Source organism: Pyrus communis, chromosome 8 (assembly GCF_041283825.1).
Source record: "Pyrus communis isolate YQ-2024b chromosome 8, ASM4128382v1, whole genome shotgun sequence".
Taxonomy (NCBI): Eukaryota; Viridiplantae; Streptophyta; class Magnoliopsida; order Rosales; family Rosaceae; genus Pyrus; species Pyrus communis.
Genome location: NC_142572.1, coordinates 2,938,543 through 2,951,549, shown reverse-complemented (window position 1 = coordinate 2,951,549; position 13,007 = coordinate 2,938,543). Strand labels below are relative to the sequence as shown.

General features: G+C 38.6%; 1 protein-coding gene and 1 long non-coding RNA gene across 2 annotated transcripts; one reads left to right on the top strand and one right to left on the bottom strand.

Moving 5' to 3' along the window:
- Nucleotides 1-3,765: 3,765 nt before the first annotated feature.
- Nucleotides 3,766-10,942, top strand: LOC137717701 (pleiotropic drug resistance protein 2-like). The gene is made up of 20 exons (XM_068457150.2): nucleotides 3,766-4,343; nucleotides 4,454-4,574; nucleotides 4,674-4,762; nucleotides 4,882-4,966; nucleotides 5,083-5,373; nucleotides 5,450-5,540; nucleotides 5,765-6,665; nucleotides 6,786-6,946; nucleotides 7,099-7,202; nucleotides 7,299-7,458; nucleotides 7,561-7,635; nucleotides 7,778-7,884; nucleotides 8,096-8,428; nucleotides 8,535-8,825; nucleotides 8,916-8,999; nucleotides 9,185-9,318; nucleotides 9,403-9,630; nucleotides 9,778-9,949; nucleotides 10,027-10,281; nucleotides 10,522-10,942. The coding sequence occupies exons 1-20, from the start codon at nucleotides 3,976-3,978 to the stop codon at nucleotides 10,789-10,791; spliced, it is 4,320 nt and encodes a 1,439-aa protein (XP_068313251.2). The 5' UTR covers nucleotides 3,766-3,975; the 3' UTR covers nucleotides 10,792-10,942.
- Nucleotides 9,698-10,589, bottom strand: LOC148694607 (uncharacterized). Its single transcript, XR_015965434.1, has 2 exons — nucleotides 10,462-10,589; nucleotides 9,698-10,314 (listed from the first exon to the last, which is right to left on the bottom strand). It is a non-coding gene; the product is annotated as an uncharacterized LOC148694607 (long non-coding RNA).
- Nucleotides 10,943-13,007: the final 2,065 nt, after the last annotated feature.

Genomic DNA, 13,007 nt, shown 5'->3' with positions numbered 1-13,007 from the left:
CTTTGGTAGCTCTAGAGAGAGAGTGGGGAAAGGGTAACCTGGTGAACTTAGATTTTTGACAAACTTCACAATCTGGAATCATTTTACAGAAACTAGGAAAAAGAAAAGACATAACATGTGAAGAAGGGTGAGCTAATCTCATGTGCCACAGCTGCTCCTTGTTTACAGTGCTTGAGTTTACGTAGAAACTTTTTGGGAAACTTGAAGAGAATTTGACATAGTACAGTCCATTGAGGAAGAACCCTTTACCAATCGTTTCCTTCGAAACTTGGTCCTGGAAAATCACATAGTGAGTTGAAAAAATTGCAAGACAATTTAGCAAATGTGTTATTTTTCCTACTGACAATAGTTTGAAAGGAAAAGAAGGGACATGCATGACAAGGGATTCTTTTTGACTCGAGAAGATTTTGAGTTTCCCTCTGCCTACTATACGAACTTTGGTGCCATTAGCTACGGAGACAAAAGAAGGAGTGGAAAAGTTTTGAAAATCATTTAGTAAAGATGCATCGTTAGTCATGTGATCTGAAGCTCCTGAGTCAACTATCCAAAAATCACAACTACTACTAAGATCCAAAGCAGTGGAGATAGTTGCAATAATACCTGGCATGTCATTTTGTGACACTGAGTTTGATTGTTCGAGGAAGCCAGCAAACTTGCCGAGCATGGCTGAAGGAGTTTCATGATTTGTTGCTCCTTGTTTCTGTTGCAAGAAGTTAGCGAATTCATTTATGAGAGCAATGGGACTAGAGGAAGAGTTTATCACATTATTGGAGACATTGTCGCAAACAAGATTTCCTCTAGGAGTGTAGGAAGGCTTCATTTGGTTTCTTGGTGCTCTTCCATCGTCATTGAACTTAGGTTTAAGTTCTGGATAAAGAATCCAGCACTTCTCTTTTATGTGTCCAATACCTGTACGATCTATCTTCACACAGTGAGAACATTTTAAGTCTGGTCGTTTTCCCTTGTATGGTCTGGAGAAGGTGAAGGCTCTTGCTTCTGATGGCCTAAAATTTGATTCTCCAACGACCATGTCTGCGTTCATGACCTTCTTTCTTACTTCTTCACGTTGAATAACGTTGCAGACCATCTGTAAAGTGGGAAGTTCAGGTGTCATTAAGAGATGGCTTCTAAGGTCTTCATAATCTGGTCCAATGCTGGCAAGCAACTGGAACACTTTGTCTTCTTCAGCACGCTTTAAAAGAATGGTTGTGTCCGTGGTATGAGGTCTGTAGAGATCCAATTCATTCCATTTGGCCTTCAAGTTGCCAAGATGTTGAACAAAAGAGAGATTTCCCTGTTGTAATTCCGTAAGATCTTTCTTCAGCTGAAAGACTCGCGCAGCATTGTTTAGATCTCCATACATGTCTCGTACGGAATTCCAAAGTTGGTGAGATGATACTGAGTAGCTGAAAATCTCAGCCATCTTTGGTTCCATAGAGTTTAACAGCCAAGACATGATAAGTTGATCTTGGGATACCCATGCTGCATAATCCGGTGCAGTTGTTTCGGGGATGATGTCATCCTTTTGAATGAATGGGAGCTTTCCACGTCCTCCAAGAGCGAGAGAAATAGCTCGTGACCAGGGCAGGTAGTTGAATTCGTTTAGAAGCACAGAGCTCAAACGTTGAATTGGATTGGTATCCATGGTTTCGTTTTTTGAAGTTTTTTCTGCTGGTATGGCCATAATGGCTCAACTGGTTTGGATTTGGTGGGTTTTTCGGAAGAACACAGAAGCAGGTCCAAGAGGAATCACTGCTCTGATACCATATGGACAATTTTATGTATATATCATGTAAAAAATAGTTTACAAGATCAACCATAAATAGGAGAGGAATACAAGAAAGAAAGTGGAGGAATGGTGCAGACAGGGATGGCAGCTCAGCAAGCATGAGTGAAGACCTGACCTCCACTATCTCTAACTTAAACTAATACCTAGCTTTACATGATGAGGGAATATTGCTCTTAAATAAGCCTAAAGTAAACAAACAAGCAGCTAACCCTAGCCGAAAGTAAGATGACAATGAGTTGTTATCCATCACCAACTAAACAATGACAACTAGACAAACCCTACCACCAATAATAATAGATACTTCAATAGGTAACAAGCATATATGAATTTGGTAGAACATGAAAACCGGCTTCTGATTTAGTGCTTGTAATGTGAACTTGCAACCATAGAAGAGACATTTGGATTGACACAAAAAACTTAGCTTGCACATTAGGTGAAATAAACTTTTGCAATAACCTGGAACTGTCGAAACTATTGAGCACCATGGTTGTAACAGTTGATTTTTTTTCAGGCTGGCACGAGCGTAACTGCTCCTGTTGAGTGTAGTTACAGTGAAATGCCTCCCAAGACGAGCAAACTTGAGCTACACATAATACCGGGAACCATTCTCTGGCTGCTGAAGATGCTCAGTCTCATCATCAGATTCTTCAAATAGATTCTCTTAGTTCTTCTTCCATTTAGCATGAGAATCTCCTCAGAAATTGCCAAATTTTAACTCTCTGAAGGGTTAGATTTTATTTACTTTGTAGAGAAGCTAATACATACACGAGGTAAGAAAATTCCACAAGTGTTCATCTTATTTATGCTGAGGTGAGAAAAAATGAGTAGATGTGAGTTCGTTCAGTTATCATCATCAAATGCGTAGATGTGAGTTCGGTTAGTTAGTGTAAAACTTAAAGAAGTTGGGGTCACTACAATTGCATACCCATTTCAACGATGGGATGCATATATAAGGAAAGTTTGAAATTCAAAAATATGCGACGTAAGCCAACTCAACGTGTACACACCTAGGATGTAGTGCGGCGAGTTAGCTACATGAAGTTTCCTCTAAGAGTTTCCCTGTGGGTCTGCGCCTTTACTGTGATGAACCAAACGTATTGGGAGAGATTTGTGATAGGGCTACGAGGGGGAAATTCTTAATATTTGAATATCAATCTCATCGATTTCATAAGTATCATACCAAATCTCATCAATCGAATCATTTTGATCTTCCAAATCATTCTCACAGGAGGTTCAGACCTTTTTTTTTTCTTTTTTTTTTTTTTTTCTCTTCTTTTCTTTTTTTTTATCCTTTGATCCAACAAAATTAACTTTTAAATTTCATCGAATTGGAGAAAAGCATATTGGATAATGATTGTGAGGCCCAAATTGAATTTCGGCTACAATGCGATGCACTAATCCTGACCTCATAACCTCTATTTATAGTAATCATGATAGACTTAGGGTGTAGATGCGTTAACGTGCTCAAGTCAAGCTCATCTAGTTAGCATAAGAGTAATGCTATACTTACCACATTTTTCATACCACATTTGTACCACTTTTCTAATAGAGGTAGGGCCCACCGACACGTGTGGGTCCCTTCTCTATTGAAGAGGTGGTACAAGGAACGTCTTTATTAGACTACTTTTTGTTCCTCATTTCAAGCAATTGACAATAATTTTTCTGGGAAGTAGTATGAAAAATGTGATAAAAGTACCATTTTTGTTTAATTATATAGAAATAAGGATAAAATCTTTGTCGTTGATCAATTTTCACATCACATTGATGACGAGTTCAAAGCAAAATTAAAAAGACATAAATAGAAACACGCGCAAACCAACAAATAGAAAAACATCTGGTTCAACACCAATAATTGACCACATAACAGCATAAAGCGGGACACTTTTGATGAATTAAGTAAATTTTTTCTCAATAGTTGTATTAAGGACAATTCTGTTGCTAAAGATAAAACTTATTTGTTACGTTAGTTGTTTCTTAGTTAGGATCAGCTGTCAATACAACTGCATGCCAAAGCCTCATATATATAATATATATACACACAAATGTAATCTTATTGTTCATTTAATTAAATCATAATTTCCTTAATAGTTGTATGCCAGAGTTGGCGGTTTAAATCAACCCATTTTTCTGAAATCTTGAGCTGAGGCTTATTTGATTGGTTTTATTGGAGCTAGCAAGCAGCAACCATGTCTATGGCGGCAGGGCTTGCTGGGGAGGACTTGTCCCGGCAGACCAGCAGTCGGGGGAGCTGGCGGTCTACGAGTGTGAGGGAGATGTGGAACGCGCCGGACGCTTTTCAGCGAAGTGGGCGGCAGCAGGTGATGAGTGAGGAGGAGGAGCTCAAGTGGGCGGCCATAGAGAGGCTGCCCACATATGACAGGATGAGGAGGGGGATGCTGAGGCAGACCATGAGCAATGGGAAGCTTGTGACTGAAGAAGTCGATACGTCGAATCTTGGGGAGCAAGAAAAGAAGCGGTTGATGGACAGCATACTTAGGGCTGTGGAGAATGACAATGAGAAGTTCTTGAAGAAACTGAAAGCCAGAAATGAAAGGTTTGTGATTTGTATTCTGTTTTTGTTGAAGTGGGGTTTTGATATATTTTGCTTGTTTGGTTGGCAAAAATCGAGTTCGGTTTTGAATGTTTTTGGTCGATTGGAAACAGGGTTGGGATTGATGTTCCTAAAGTTGAGGTTAGATTTGAGAAAGTATCAATAGAGGGAGATGCATATGTTGGCAGCAGAGCACTTCCAACACTGCTAAATTCTTCCTTGAACATGATAGAGGTACTTTACAAAATATATCTTGATACTAAAATTTCATTGTTTATTTCTAAATTTGTATGATGAGCTCACAGATTTGTAAATTTCTATGGATATGAATAGGGAATAATTGGAATGCTTAAACTCTTACCGTCAAAGAAAAGAAATGTTCAGATTCTCCAAGATGTGAGCGGCAGCGTGAGGCCATCGAGGTATGCTCAAGATCTTTGCAGATTTAATCTCTTTCCTGGACTGGTGTGACGTTTTTTTTGGTATCAATAACAATTCGTTATTCCGACAGAATTTAAGAGCTTGGTTTCTTTGTTTCCAGGATGACACTGCTTCTGGGACCTCCTTCATCGGGAAAAACAACACTTCTAAAAGCGCTCGCAGGAAAGCTTGACAAGGATCTAAGGGTTTGTAATCCTCTCGAAGTCCTTACATTTTATTCGGTTGTTCTATTGCAGACGAGCACCTACATGTTTCGTGTTTCTTTTACATGTATATGTATTGAAGTAGGGGTTATGAACAGGTAACTGGAAAAGTGACCTACTGTGGCCATGAATTTGAGGAATTTGTGCCTCAAAGAACCTCAGCTTACATTAGCCAGCATGATCTTCATTATGGTGAGATGACCGTTCGTGAAACATTGGACTTTTCCGGACGTTGCCTGGGAGTTGGAACCAGGTATGATATGCTGGTAGAGTTGTCTAGACGGGAGAAAGATTCCGGTATCAAACCAGACCCTGAAATCGATGCAGTCATGAAAGCCACATCTTTGTCTGGCCAGAAAGCGAGTTTGATCACGGATTACGTTCTCAAGGTTTGTAAATTCAATAATAAGAATGTGTTGTTGAGCTCTTATTGTACAAGCCTAACTATTTTTGTTCTTCTGACAGATACTCGGATTAGATGTCTGTGCTGATACGGTTGTTGGTGATGACATGAAAAGGGGCATATCTGGTGGACAAAGGAAACGTGTAACTACCGGTATGAGTGCGTGTAGTATGTCGACCATGATAGTACAGGCTAAATGCATGATTAATGTATTTTACTTTGATTTACTAGAAACCTAGGAACCAATCCCATTATTTTCAAATGGTGGTTTTGTATCTCAAAATTCTTCTTCAATCCATATTGGAATAATAGGACTGATAAGTCATCTGCAAACATTTGCCTGTAACTATAACTGGAAGTCGTTTCCCATAATGCAGGAGAAATGTTGGTTGGACCAGCGAAAGCGTTCTTCATGGACGAAATTTCAACAGGGCTGGACAGTTCCACTACCTTTCAGATTGTCAAGTTCATGAGGCAAATGGTTCACATTCTCGATGTGACAATGGTCATCTCTCTTTTGCAGCCTGCACCAGAAACATATGATCTCTTTGATGACATTATCCTTATTTCTGAGGGTCAGATTGTGTACCAAGGCCCACGAGAGAATGTGCTTGAATTCTTCGAACATATGGGGTTCAGATGCCCCGAGAGAAAAGGTGTTGCAGATTTCTTGCAAGAAGTGACCTCAAAGAAGGATCAAGAACAATACTGGTTTAAGAAGAGCGAACCATTCAGATATGTCTCTGTAGCTGAATTTGCACAAGCTTTCACCACCTTTCATGTTGGCCAACGTCTTGTTGAACACCTAAGAGTTCCGTATGACAAAACAACAGCCCATTCTGCTGCCTTGGTGAAGGAAAAGTATGGAATAAGCAGTATGGAGCTTTTCAAGGCATGCTTTGCAAGGGAATGGTTGCTGATGCAGCGTAACTCATTTGTGTACATATTCAAGATTGTGCAGATAGGAATCATGGCTACAATTACTTTCACTGTATTCTTCAGAACAGAAATGAAACCTGGGCAGTTAGGGGATTCGGCAAAATACATGGGAGCATTATTTTTCAGTCTCATTAACGTCATGTTTAATGGAGTGGCAGAGCTTTCAATGACAGTTTTCAGGCTTCCGGTGTTCTTTAAACAAAGGGATGCCTTATTCTTCCCTGGATGGGCTTTTGCCTTGCCCATTTGGCTAACCAGAATTCCCATTTCGTTTATGGAATCCTTCATATGGATCTGTTTGACATACTACACCATTGGATTTGCACCTGCGGCCAGTAGGTAAGCTTTAATTTATCAATCTTATTATTATCAGAAACTTTTTCTTCATGTTGCTACATGAATCATGAAAGATATACATCCTAGTTATTCTTTTGTTTGACGTATGTACAATATGTTCAGGTTCTTCAAACAGCTCTTGGCTTACTTTGGTATACATCAAATGGCACTCGGCCTCTTCCGTTTCATAGCTGGCCTTGGAAGATCAGAGATTCGAGCGAACACTATTGGTTCCTTTGCATTGCTAATAGTGTTTGTCCTAGGAGGCTTTATTGTTTCTAAAAGTATGAAATCTCTCTTTAATTGCCAACCTAAGTCACTGGACGTAGCAGCTTGATACTTTTATCGTTGCCATGTTTGAATCAACAAAGTGTTAACGTTCTAGTTTCTTTCTTATGATTTGAAATGTTCACAATATTCTCAATTTGGTGTGCAGATGACCTCGAGCCGTGGATGCTATGGAGCTACTATATTTCACCTATGATGTATGGACAAAATGCGATTGCCATCAATGAATTTCTTGACGAAAGATGGAGCACTGTAAGTTCTATCAAATCTAAGTTGAGTTCTCCTTATATGGTAATATTAACAATGAGCTTAACAAATAACAAACTGTGCGTGATTTCTTTTTCACAGCCTGTCCCCAACGCCGCTGAAAACACAGTTGGAAAGGTCCTTCTGAAGGGAAGAGGCCTGTTTACCACAGAGACTTGGTTTTGGATTTGTATTGGCGCACTTTTCGGGTTTTCTATTCTTTTTAATCTTCTTTTCGTTGCAGCATTGACCTTCTTAGACCGTAAGTGAATTATGTTCCATCTTTTTTACTCATTGGTACTAGTGAACCAGGATCATTGGTTTAAGTTCTAATTATTTGCTTTCTCTTTTAACTAAATTGCAGCAATTGTAGATAATAAAACCATGATCGATAATGACGACGCTGAAAATAAGACCAAGCAACGATCCAATCCAGAAGGTATAATGTTATATTTCTTGTGGATCTTAATTTGCATATGCATTATAAATAATGAATTACTCCACCTCTCATTCATCTATTTACCAAAACCTACTGCATAAAACTTACATCTCATTGTCTAATACAAAATGAGTAATGTCAGGTACTGATATGCAAGTGAGAAATCAAGCCAAAAAAGGAATGGTTTTGCCCTTCGAGCCCCTTTCACTTGCTTTCAACCATATGAACTACTACGTGGATATGCCTCCTGTAAGTAACTTTGCGTCTATTTTCTTTGATATGCTAACTTCAAGCAATCAACGTGAGTACTTATAAATTAACAAGGCATTAAACGAAATGAAAAATGAGTTTGTGCTCATTCGTTAAGAAGTGACCGTTTTAGTCTTGCAATCGATCATACATATGATGACAAACACATGTCATTGGTCAATTTGCTCTTAATATTTGTGTTCCTTACCAGGAAATGAAGAGCCAAGGGATTGAAGAGACTCGACTCCAACTTCTACGAGATGTTAGTGGTGCATTTAGGCCTGGTGTTCTGACTGCATTAGTTGGTGTCAGTGGTGCTGGAAAGACAACCTTGATGGATGTTTTAGCTGGAAGAAAGACTGGTGGGTACATTGAAGGAAGTATTACCATCTCTGGATACCCAAAGAACCAAGCCACATTTGCTCGGGTCAGCGGTTACTGTGAACAGAATGACATTCATTCACCATATGTTACTGTTTATGAATCTCTCGTATACTCTGCCTGGTTACGTCTTCCCAAGGATGTCACGAAGGATAAACGAAAGGTATGTAATTTATTTTAACCACTTTGACTTTTGAGTAGTTCTACCATTTAATTTGTGATCACTTGCAATTCAGTCTTTATTTACTTTTTTCTTTCTGTTTCTGTAGATGTTTGTTGATGAGGTCATAGAATTGGTCGAGCTTAATCCATTGAGGGATGCTTTAGTTGGACTTCCAGGAGTTAATGGACTTTCAACTGAGCAGAGAAAGAGGCTTACTATTGCCGTAGAATTGGTTGCTAATCCATCTATCATCTTCATGGATGAGCCGACATCAGGTCTTGATGCTAGAGCAGCCGCTATTGTTATGCGTACTGTAAGAAACACTGTGGATACAGGACGAACTGTTGTTTGCACTATTCACCAACCTAGCATTGACATTTTCGAGGCCTTTGATGAGGTATAATATGATCCCAAATCTATCAAATCTGTAACATTGTTCAGTATTTTTTTGTGCCATATTTCACCCCGATTTTGTTTTCTGCTGCAGCTGTTCCTAATGAAAAGAGGAGGACGTGTGATTTATGCTGGACCTCTAGGTGATCGGTCTCACAAGCTCGTTGAATATTTCGAGGTAGGTTAATACACTAGCTTTCATGTTAAATTTCCTTCCAATGATCCAAACTGCTCCATTTGATCGAATCCTGACTCGGGGCTGAAGCCAAGTTCAGGAAGAAAAATTTTCAAACATCAGATAAACTTGTTATATAGCAAAGTAATTAACAGGTACATGTTTGACTTATCCAAAACATCATGCAGGCTCTTCCAGGGGTTCCGAAGATCAAAGAGGGTTACAATCCTGCTACCTGGATGTTAGATGTTAGCTCTGCTGCCGTTGAGGCTCAAAATGACGTAGACTTTGCAGAAATATTTGCAGACTCTGATCTCTATAGGTAAGTTACGTGTAAACATTTCAATCGTAGCCTCCACTTTTCTGTTTGTGTTTAAAAATTTACATCTTCGTTTCACCTGTTCAGGAGAAACCAGGAACTTATCAAGGAACTAAGCACGCCACAACCAGGCTCCAAAGATCTTTACTTCCCCACCCAATTCTCCCAAAGCTTTTTAACTCAATGCAAAGCGTGCTTCTGGAAACAACACTGGTCATACTGGAGGAACTCGCAGTACAATGCGATTAGATTTTTCATGACAGTTTCCGTTGGAATTATATTTGGTATTATCTTCTGGAACAAAGGAAAGAAAATGTAAGTTTAAGAACTTTATGATCACCTATATTCTTATAATTTAATTTGATTTTTTGACCCACTTGCATGCTTTCACCAATTAAGAATTTTGTATTTCTGAGAGTTGTTAGTTAAATAATATTCAACTGCATATTGACTTGTGAACAGGAACACACAGCAAGACATTATGAATCTGTTGGGGGCAGGATATGGTGCTGTTCTTTTCCTTGGAGCGGGCAATGCTTCTGCTGTGCAATCTGTTATTGCTGTTGAACGAACAGTTTTCTACCGTGAAAGAGCTGCTGGGATGTATTCCGAGTTGCCTTATGCATTTTCTCAGGTAATATATTGGAAATTATGCTCAGGGTTATGTGTTTGGTTGCTTTTGTGTATTGATTCATGATTTTGGTGTTGTAGGTGGCTATTGAGACATTTTACGTGTTAATCCAAACCTTTGCGTATTCCCTTATTTTGTATGGCATGATTGGGTTCAATTGGAAGGTGGACAAATTTTTGTACTTCTACTACTTCATATTCATGTGCTTCACATACTTCTCCATGTACGGGATGATGGCGGTTGCCCTAACTCCTGGTCCCCAAATTGCTGCAATTGTTATGGGCTTCTTCATGAGCTTCTGGAACTTGTTCTCTGGTTTCCTCATCCCACGAACGGTATGTCATAAGTTATTCTTCTTACTTTTATGCCTTGGAATGTTGAACAAATGAATTATAAGGACAACATGCAACAAATTGTTGTTAGAAGTCATTAGTATTTGCATGATTGAGCAAGTGATCATAAAAAAGCCAAATATATGCAGATTGCTCATCGGAGTTTACTTATATCTTATTTACCTTGTTACGGATGATCTCCGTTACTAGTGTATTCCTAACAATTAAATCTCGATATTGCAGCTAATTCCCATCTGGTGGAGGTGGTACTACTGGGGTTCTCCAATCGCCTGGACAATCTATGGCCTCTTTGCGTCTCAAATGGGAGATGTTAAGACTCTAGTCGAAATTCCTGGTGAGAAGTCTAAGCCAGTGGATCAGTTCCTTAAGGACTATTTGGGCTTTGAAGAGGATTTTGTAATCCCCGTAGTGTTTGCTCATGTTGGTTGGGTCCTTCTCTTCTTCTTTCTCTTTGCCTACGGCATCAAGTACCTTAACTTCCAAAGAAGATAAGCAACTTCACTCCGCAGAAATGTGTCAGTTAACGATCACAAAAACATTTTCCCTTGGAATTATTGTGTGTAGTTATTTATTCTTTGAATGATCAATAAAAGTCATGCATTTTTCAAATAAGAGTTCGTATGAAAACAGCACATGTGCTGCATTTGGACGAGGTATTAGCAAAGTAGTAAGAGATTTAGTCTATATTAGTAAGAAATCGCAGGAAAAACATCATCGTCAAAGACAACCCGTCTCGTCATAGATTTTCAAAAGAACATCAACCAAACTGGCAAAACCCGTCTCGTTAGTTTTCCTTTATTTAAAAAGAACATCAACCAAATGGGCAAACTCTAATAGAATAAAAAATGTCACACCATTGTCAACCATAATCCATTAATTCAGAAAATAGATTTTATGATCGAATGCCACTTAGAAAATGAACAAACTGTTGATGGAATATAGGCGAACTATCGAGCTTTCCGAAATGCATGTTTGGAAGGATACAGAGATCGCCTTCGCCTTCCCCCGCCTTCCCCTTCGTCTTGAATTTCAGTGAAACGTAGTGTCTAATGATTGTGCTAGAAATAGAAGTTTTATACTTCACCACGCAAATCCTCCTTCTGCAGAAAACACAACCTAATTGAAACATACTGTTTGGACCTAAAATTACACCATCGGTCCGAGCAATTTAGGCTGTTGGATGAGTAAGTTTTAGACCGTTGGATGACAAAGTGGTTGAGATGATTTTCAATTATTATTGAAGAATAATATTGTGGTTTTAATCATGATATTATCTCTTAATATATACTAGATTATCTAAACCTAATATTAGCTATATCTAGCTGGTTGTTTAAAGATAAGTGATGATACAAATCATACCTCCAACTTGGAAGTACAGTTCAAACGGGTTTGGGATGTTTGGTACGACTCACGCGGCAATTACAACTACAAAGGGATTAATTTCATTTAAAATCAATGCATGCATTGGATAAAGGTGAAATAGTGCAGCAGGTGGATGATGGTGATCATGATTAGTTTGTGATAATAGGAGATTTTGCAATTGATTTACAAATGGTTTACATGGACAAGACGAACATGAAAAGGGGAGTCTTTTATGGTCTCCACGTGGAAGATTATTGCATACACATGAAGATTATCTGAACAATAATGTTTTTCTTACCATATTTTTGTATGATAATTATATATCACCTTAGGTGGCATCTGATGTGGACAGCCACATCATCTAAATTAATTAGCATTTAATTTCAAAATGTTAATCAATAATTAACAAAAAGATTGTTAATTAAATGATGACTGTAGTATACGAGGAGTCTTCTTCTACCACCTAAGATTATTTAAGTGTTTTAATTAATAAAAAGATTGAAATTAAATGATGTAGCTTATCCAACTCATGTGCCACCTAAGATGGTAAAGAAATGTGGTATACAATTGTGGTAAGAATAACATTACTCTTATTTGAAAGGGAAATTTCAAGTGCATGCATTTTAGGGATGTGTGGAAAAAGGTCAGTGCATGATACGGCTAGCATTAGGGTATTATTCCACGAGTCAGATTCTCTTGTAGTGCGATGCATCATAATTCAATAGTCCTATAAATTCAACACACAACTGTCATGTGCAAACCTCTTAAACATCTTGAGATTTTTATTTTTCTTTTTCTCCGCCAACACATCAGTGTTGCCATAGAATCAGCCAACCAACGAGCATCTTCAGTTTGGATAAACAACACTACTTCGAGACCGACTGGTTATCTATCCAAGTCTCGGTCAACGAGGATTTCTGAGTCCTTGTTGGAAAAGGTCATCTCAGAAGCTTTCTCGGCCAAGTGAGGTGTTATCAGGCTCGGCACATTGAAAGCTGAGTTTATTTTATGATTGGATATTTGCAAGTACATTTAAAAGTTCGGCATTCAGACGGCTGAATTGACACGCCTCAATCCCGATGTCCCACGTGCTGGTCGACATCAGAGGGTGATGCAAGCCATTTAATAAATGCATATGCTGAGAACATGCGTATAAATTTCGTTCGAACTATATAAAATAATATACTAATATTCAACTGCCAATAATGATAAAGATAGTGATAGTGCATGCCATGTTCAGAGCATACATCTAATTCTAGAATACAATGGAAGGTGCTATTACAATGATGTCAAAGCAAAGATGATGGCATGATATCACTAGTAGGGGAATGCCTCATAGCTCGGAT

Excerpts from the sequence above, each read along its gene's own strand:
- LOC137717701 (XM_068457150.2), top strand. The coding sequence starts at position 3,976 with ATGTCTATGGCGGCAGGGCTTGCTGGGGAGGACTTGTCCCGGCAGACC. Across the intron at positions 7,459-7,560 it reads AGCATTGACCTTCTTAGACC|CAATTGTAGATAATAAAACC; the intron begins GTAAGTGAATTA and ends ACTAAATTGCAG. Across the intron at positions 7,885-8,095 it reads ACTACGTGGATATGCCTCCT|GAAATGAAGAGCCAAGGGAT; the intron begins GTAAGTAACTTT and ends GTTCCTTACCAG.